This window comes from Schistocerca piceifrons, chromosome X (assembly GCF_021461385.2).
Source record: "Schistocerca piceifrons isolate TAMUIC-IGC-003096 chromosome X, iqSchPice1.1, whole genome shotgun sequence".
Lineage (NCBI taxonomy): Eukaryota > Metazoa > Arthropoda > Insecta > Orthoptera > Acrididae > Schistocerca > Schistocerca piceifrons.
The window spans coordinates 659507948-659516656 of record NC_060149.1 but is presented as its reverse complement, the minus strand read 5'-3'; the positions used below and the strand labels follow the sequence as shown (position 1 = coordinate 659516656).

General features: G+C 40.9%; 1 protein-coding gene across 1 annotated transcript; it reads left to right on the top strand.

Annotated features, from left to right (window-relative positions):
- The first annotated feature begins 7163 nt into the window (after positions 1 to 7163).
- On the top strand, positions 7164 to 8201 carry LOC124722579 (cilia- and flagella-associated protein 53-like). Its single transcript, XM_047247717.1, has one exon. It carries the CDS (start codon positions 7164 to 7166, stop codon positions 8199 to 8201), a length of 1038 nt encoding a protein of 345 aa, XP_047103673.1.
- Positions 8202 to 8709: the final 508 nt, after the last annotated feature.

The following is an 8709-nucleotide window of genomic DNA, read 5'->3' as shown; positions in this document are numbered from 1 at the left end:
GGAAGGTCTTATTAACCACGACAGTGGCTTTCAACTGGATAAGGTAGCAAACCCAGTAGTTACCGTACCTTAATATGCAACAGAAGAAAACATTTTATGCCCAATGAAACGGCTATTGGCGATTAATTTCATTATCTTGACTCCTGAAATTTAATTCTGTGGGCACGAATTCTGACAGATGGTGTGCATGTAACATCACCATAAGGCATGCCCTGTGACTTGAGATGGAGCGACATTTGAAGAGAGTGATAAACTAGACAGAGGGCGCACATGCAGCGGAAATCTACGCACATGTGCCAATTTCTGATGTAAATATGGCTATGTGCACCAGCCATCTCCAGTGCAAAACACTCATATGAAGATGGCTGAATGGTTGTCATTCGAAACATTTTGGCAAGCTGTCAGCGTCATCTGGCTGCAATCCAAAAACTAGATATCAAAATGGTTCAAATGGCTCTGAGCACTATGGGACTTAACATATGAGGTCACAGTCCCCTAGAACTTAGAACTACTTAAACCTAACTAACCTAAGGACATCACACACATCCATGACCGAGGCAGGATTCGAAACTGCGACCGTAGCGGTCGCGCGGTTCCGTTCTGAAGCGCCTGGAACCGTTCGGCCACAACCGCCGGCAAACTAAATATCATATCGACCTCTAATTTAAACCTCTGGTTTGGGTTTTTGGATACACCTGGAACGAATTTGTGATAATCAATCAATGAAAAAGACATTTTAGAGGTATTTTGGAACTGAAATTCCATAACGCTGAACTAAAGGTATTATTTCATTTTGTAAAATGTTACTGTACAATCTGTGCTTTAATTCATTGCTGAGATTTAAAAAAGTTAAAGAAATCGAAATTATTAACGTGCCAGTATTAATTATGCTTTATTAACATAGCTGTCAACAACAATTCTTAAAAATGAACGAAAAGCTGACCAAAAAATTTCATCAATGCTTAATTCAAATGCAGTACTTTCCCAAATATATATTTCTAAACCTGTAAAAGCAATTTTAAAATACAAGTAGAAGAATAATCTAAACAAAGACGAACATATTTACGAAACTAGAAGGGGTTGTGACTATCACATGGCAAGGAATAACATAAAAGCCGCAGAAACAGCTCCTATTACTTCTACATCTATATTTTTCAAGACACTGGATGACAAAGGGTGCTTCCATTTGTATCATTTACTAGGGCTTCTTCCCGTTCCACTCACATACGCATCATAAGAAAAATGATTGCTTATGTGCCCAACAGTGCACTATAATAAGTCTAATCTTGTCTTTGAGATAGCTATGATAGTGATTCTGGGGACATACGTTATATTCATAGCTTCTAAATTCCTAGCTACCTCACTTCATGGTGGTCCTTGAAATTTGGTAATTAGGCTTTTAAGGAATAATTGACGTCTTATCTTAAGGTGGCTGCCAGTCAGATTATCTAACAAATACTAAAACGGTGGAAGTGGTCAAAATTGCCCCTGTCATACTTTTTTCTTCATTGTAATATCCAGTTACATACTTCGTTAATAAAATAATATGGCTTTTGATAATTTTGTCTGCTCTTTACGATGATGTCTTAGGATTTGCAAAATATTTATATCTTCTTCGACATTTCATCCGATATATACTATGTGATCAAAAGTATCCGGACACCCCCAAAAACATAAGTTTTTCATATTAGCTGCATTGTGCTAGCACCTACTGCCATGTACTCCATATCAGCGACCTCAGTAGTCATGAGACATCGTGAGAAAGCAGAATGGGGCGCTCCGCGGAACTCACGGACATCGAACGTGATCTGGTGACTGGGTGTCACTTCTGTCATACGTCTGTACGCAAGATTTCCACACTCCCAAACATCCCTAGGTCCATTGTTTCCGATTTTATAGTGAAGTGGAAACGTTAAGGGACACGTACAGCACAAAAGCGTACCGGTCGACCTCGTCTGTTGACCGACAGAGGCCGCCGGCAGTTGTCTAATAGGCAGACATCTATCCGGACCATCATCACACAGGAATTCCAAACTGCATCAGGATCCACTGCAAGTACTGCGACAGTAAGGCGGGAGGTGAGAAAACTTGGATTTCATGGCCGAGCGGCTGCTCATAAGCCGCACACCACGCCGGTAAATGCCAAACGATGCCTCGCTTGGTATAAGCAGCGTAAACATTGGACGACTGAACAGTGAAAAAACGTTGCCTAGAATGATGAATCACGGTACACAATTTGAGGATCCGATGGCAGGGAGTGGGTATGGTGAATGCCCGATTAACTTCATCTGCCAGCGTGTGTAGTGCCAACAGTAAAATTCGGAGGCGTGGTGTTATAGTGTGGTCGTGTGATTCACGGAGGGGGCTTGCACCCCTTGTTGTTTTGCGTGGCACTATTACAGCACAGGCCTACATTGATGTTTCAAGCACCTTCTTGCATCCCACTGTTGAAGAGCAATTCGGGGATGGCGATTGCATCTTTCAACACAATCGAACACTTTTTCATAATGCACGGCGTGTGGCGGAGTGGTTACACGACTATAACATCCCTGTAATGGACTGGTCTGCACAGAGTCCTGACCTGAATCCTATTTAACACCTTCGGGATACTCTGGAACGCCGACTTCGTGCCAGGCCTCACCGACCGTCATCGTTACCTCTCCTCGGTGCAGCACTCCGTGAAGATTGGGCTGCCATTCCCCAAGAAACCTTCCAATACCTGACTGAACGTATGAGTGCGAGGGTGGAAGCTGTCATCAGGGGTAAGGATGGGCCAACACCATATTGAATTCCAGCATTACCGACGGTGGGCGCCATGAACTTGTCAGTCATTTTCAGCCAGGTTTCCAGATACGTTTGCTCACATAGTGTACCTAGAACAGTGGAAGGGATCAATTTGACCCCACTGTGATTTCTGTTCTGAATATATGTAAATTATCCAACAATGAAGCGGCAGTTGTCAGCAGTCTTACAGAGCAGTTGCTGCTCATGCTTGCAACTTGGTGAGTGTAAATTCCCATCTACCACAGTTACTATCGTACCTTTCGAATAATACCCGAACGTTTTCGAACACGTATCGTCAGCGTGGTCATTCTGAAGAACAAGTGTTACATATCTTCGTGAATAACGAAGTTGAATCGGAAATTGACTTCACTGATGAAGATGATGATTATGTACCTGAGATAAGTGAAGATGAAGAAATTGTGAACAAGGAGCGATTAGTGGAAGAGATTCATATGCTTTCACGTCAGTCTTCTCCTTTTTATCACTGTAGGCACAGTTCGAAGCGACTACAAAGATGGTTGGTTGCTACGGATAGAACCGTGTGGGAGAGTGTCAGTTTTTCATCTTGTGGAAGAAGGTTGGCTGTGAACGTCTTGGAGGAGGGACGAGGTTCCATTGCTTACGCTTCCCATCGAGTAGACGGCTCTGTCACCTGTGCCTTCCGTCTTATTTTTGACGAGGCAATGCTACATCTCATGAAGAAATACACAGAATCAACTGTTCGAAAAGTGCTAGAAAAGAATGACTGGACTGTGTCACTTGAGGAACTGGAGAAACTGGGAGCCGTCATGTATGCTCAGGGTGTCATTTGTACAAAAGTTAAGTCTGTGGATGATCTCTGATCCCACCCTTGGGGTCCTACTTCTATCATTATGTCAGGGGTAAGATTTCAGGAGCTTCTCAAATTTCTCAATCAATGAAAAATCAGCCCTAGCTGAACGCCTGGCAGCCAACAAATTCGCTTTTGTATCTGGAATTTGGTGAAAGTTAATTGAAAACAGTTTGTTCTTACCACCCTGGAGAAAATATAGCCATTGATGAACAGCTATTACCAAGCAAGACAAGCTGCACATTCACTCAATTCATGTCCAACAAAACAGAGAAACATAGTCCCAAATTCTGGTTAGTTATCGATGCAACGACGAAGTATATACATGTAATGCTTTCCCATACCTTGGCGAGGAGGACATGCATGGAGAGAAGCAACCGCTTAGAGAGTATGTTATTCTGCGTCTCATGGAGCCATTTGTAAATCAAGGAATAAATGTGACTACAGACAACTTCTTTACGTCCCTTGAACTTGCTGAGAAACTCAAAGAAATGAAAACTTCATTAGTTGATACAACGAAAGATCCACCGTGAACTCCCCAATGAAATAAGGAAGCCCAATGCTGAAATACACTCCTCACCATCCTGCACCATAGTGGGAACACAGACTACACCATGACTGTACACCAGGAAAATAAGAATAAAAATATCATTTTTCTGAGTACTCTGCCTGTTGAAGTAGCAGTAAGCAAGGAGGGAAAGAAGAAACCTGAAATTATAACATTCTATAATGCAACAAAGCATGAAGTGGACATGGTTGCTCAAATGACCTGTAAATATACTATAAAGGTTGCATGTAGGAGAGGGCCAATGCATGTCTTCTACAACATCTCGGACATGGCGGTAATAAATGCATGGGTCATCTACAACGTAGTTATGAACAAGAAAACGGAAAGGGAGAAGGTTTTACCTTCAGCTGGCAAAAGAACCCAGGGGAACGAAACAGCAAGAATATTAGACAAAGGAAGAGGATACAGGACTCAAACCACCTATAAAGCGGAGGAAGTGATAAATTAGCCTCTGCAAAGGCAACAAGACCAGCAAAAAGTGTGTAAAGTGACACAAAGCAGTGAACAGAAATCACCTGTGCTTAGTGCGTCTAGCAGATTCCATTGACTTAGGTGAAAAATGATACAAAGCCATGTGTAGAGCACATGCGAGAGTAATGTGGACTAAATATACTAAACGTATCTAGAAGATCATACAAATAGTTAATATATGAAAATCTACAGTGTAGGGAACTTCTTAGCATTAGCAACAATAAATTTATAACGTTTTGGGGTGCTGAAATAAATAATTATTAATTATTGTGTTAAATAATTATTGTCATTACTAGAAAAAAGGTATGGATTAACAAACACTAAAACAAAGTTCTTGTTCACGTCAAAAATGAAAATATTTTTTGTAGGGTTAATATGATCACTTTCCACCATTTTAGGAATGCAGAAATTCAGTCATTCTCGTGTTAAAAAGTTTAAGATAAAGCTGCTATGATGTGCACAGTAGGAGTCTTTCCTAATAAGTGTTTTGATAGTATTATAATGAATTCCTTTCAGAGATATACGTAGATTATCTCCATCTGGACTATATTATTTATAAGTCATTTTTAGGCAGGTTTATGACACGAATTGTAACATACTCTATGTGATCAACAGTATCTGGAAACTAGTGTGTATTGTGACACTGAGAACTAGATGTCACAAGAGGTGGAACCACAAGCAAAAAACGTTTCAGGAAGTATTGCATTGTCAGTAAAGTAGCAGCTACAGTAGAATGGGTCGGTCAGAAGATTACAGTGAGTTCAATACGCACTAGTCACTAGACGACACCTAAGTACCAAATCCATTAGGGACATTTCAACATTTCTACTGTTGCCTAAGTCGACTGTTGGTGATGTGACTCTGAAATGGAAATGCGAAGGAACACACACAGTTGAACCGAGCCCAGGTGGATCTCATATAGGGACGGACATGAAGTGCCTAGAATTGTGGAGGGCGTTTGCAAAAATTTGCATGAACTCAGAGGAAGGAATCACTCAGGAGTTACAAAGTGCTAACAGCAGTCTAGTTAACGCAATGACTTTGTGTAGGGAGTTAAAAATAATAGTGTATAATGCTGGAGCAGTCCCTCTTATGCTACACATCTCTGTAGTCAGTGCTAAGAAAAGTTTGAGTTGATGTAAAGTGCGACGCCACTGGGTAGTGGATGACTGAAAACGAGTGATTTGGTGTGATGAGTCAATCATATGGAACGGTCTGGATTTGGCGAATGCCTGGAGAAGGTTACCTGCGTCATTTGTAGTGCCAACAGTGATGTACAGAGGAGGTGGTGTTACAGTGTGGGTTCTTTTTCTTTCATTGTTAGGGTGTGGCCCCTTAAGAAAATGGTACCTACGAAAGGCAATGAACACATGTTACAGCATTGTGTGGTGTGTACTGTGTATAACAAATGAAAAGTCCAGAGATGGTGATTGTTTGTATCAGTATAATAACGCAACCTGTCAGAAAGCCCCATCTGGCAGCCAATGGTTTGCAGATAAGAACTTTCCTATGTTGAACTGGCCTGCTCAGAGGCCTGACACGAACCCAATGGAACATCTTCAGGATGGGTTAGAACATCGACTTCGCTTCAGACCCCAGCGTTTCACATCACTACCTTCTCTGGTATCGGCTTGTGAGGAAGAATGGGTTTCCATTCCTCCACAACCCCATTTAAAGTATCGCCAACGGAGTTCAAGTCCGGTCATAAAGATGAAGGGAGGACATACCCCATATTAATGCCCCTTAATATGTGTCCAAATAGTTTTGATTATGTAGTGTATGATCACTATCCAAAATAATACTGTATTGCTGTACGGAGAACATAAAAGTAAATTCCAGACTATGACTCTTATGACGCTCTCGTAGATGTTCCTTTGTCTTTGAGGCACTGTTTTGCTTATACTGCTTCTAGGTTTCCTCGGTGATTGTCTAGTATTAAATTTTTTTAAGTGTGGTGCTGTTTCTAAAAATGAAATTTATTGAATTTACTGAAATGCACCGTATTCAGTTCTACTTTTGAGCTCATTGTAAACTCATATTGATGTAGTGACCATAAAATTCCGTGTATGTGAACTCAATAGAACACCATCGAATACCAGCTTTGTGGCCACGAACTCGAACTCGTAATTTATGAGAATTGGGTGACCTGAGCGAAGACATCTGGCTCCACATATCTCAAGGAATCTTGCAAGGACCTGTCGAATCCATGCCATACAGAATCACTGCTACACCGCAAGTGGCTTTCGTTTATCAATGTACATACTTCATATATTTGTCTCAATATTCAACTTAATCTTGTAATGTAGTTATGCTTCATATTTCATTTATTTTCTCTTGTCGATAAGTCTGCATATTTCATATTGCCAGCAGAAATATACAGAAACAGAACAATATCCTTTCATTTTCATGTCTATAGTGGTCTCTTTTGAGTTTGAATTTATTCATATTACGCTATTGTTTAATTGTATACTAATAATTCACTTCCCTTGGCAGGATGTGCCATTCTGTCGGATGCTGGTGGGGCGATTCAAGCAGAATCGAAAATCCAGGAAGCAACTGACAAAGCTCCGCACACAGCTACTGCGTCAAGCCATTCTTAATAATTACATGTGTAAGGTAAATCCTCCCAAAACATGGAACAAAAAGAGGGTGATACGGGAGGCGAAGAAGAAGGAGAAGGAGATACATCATTTGGTGGAGGAGAATCATTATGATGAGCTAGAAGATGATTGGTTTCAGGTAGTGGGAAATGTAGCTGGAGAGGTAGAGATAGAGGAAGAAAAAGTGAACGCGGAAAAGGCGGATATGTATGAAGAGGAAGAGGTGGAGGACACATTAGAGGAAAAGGTAGAGGAAGAAGAAGTGGAAGAGGTAGAGGAAGGAGAAATGGAATATCAAGTGGAAGAAGAAGATGATGATCTCCAGCAGGAGAAGGTGGAGAATACACAGGTGGTGGATGAGGTCGAAACGGAGGAAATAAAAGAGAAGGAAAGTGAGAAGGTGAAAATGGAAGCACTTACAGGAGACAAAGAGACAGATGAGTACTGTTACTTACAGGAAGACATCAACACTAGAGAACAGAATTTAGAGACTGATGAAGACCTGATAAGTTTGACCCCTGTTAGAATATGCCAGGACAAGAACTGTAGCTGTTCCACTTTATGGTCTTCTAACGAATTACCCAATAGTTATCAACAGTATTATTACGAAAACTGGCACAGCAGTGCTTTTCCTGAAAAACAAGTGTTCACCGATCTGGCAGAGTGCATGTCTTCGCCCGTACCTACTGATGGTGAAGACTTTAGGTATTACACGTATCTAGAGTCAGAGGACGAAGAGATGTTAGAAAAGTCATGGAACGAATGTTTTGAAACTCAAGAATCTCATCTAGGGCAAGATGCGGTAGAGGCAAACATGTCTACTGGATCAGTTACGGATAATGAAGGTGTGAGTATTCCGACTAGAAATGAGTTCGAGGATTTGTCAATCACATTAACGACAAGATCTTGCAGAAAAGAGGAAGAGGGGATATGCAGCATGAGCAGTTGAACAAACGGTATTCTCCACTACTTTCTGATCATCACTAAACCATTTACACTAATGCCATTTCGAAACGACTGAAACATGCAAAGATTGTGAGATACACGAGTACTTACCTCATAAAGTGCACTATCCAGAGACGTGTTAAGGGTATACTGTATCAGACACATACGGCGAAGACACTAGACCTCAGAATAGATGTAGAAATGATGGACATTCTGTTATGTGACTGTTTGGGAAGGCACAGGTTATATCAGATACAAGGTTCAAGTACCCTGACTGAGTGCTTGTTGGTCATGTCTCAAAAATTTTTTGTATGAATCTTTTGAAAACGACACATCATGTACATTGATGCTCTGTGTTTTCGCTGTATAAGAAACCTATGACAAAAAACGATTTGCTTTATTGGGAATACGAAAAGAAGGCAAGCTTCAAACAGTATGCATTTTGACTCTAAAACTTATTCCACAGTATTGCACATTAAGCAAATTATGGTTTCTGAATGTGTGAAATTTCA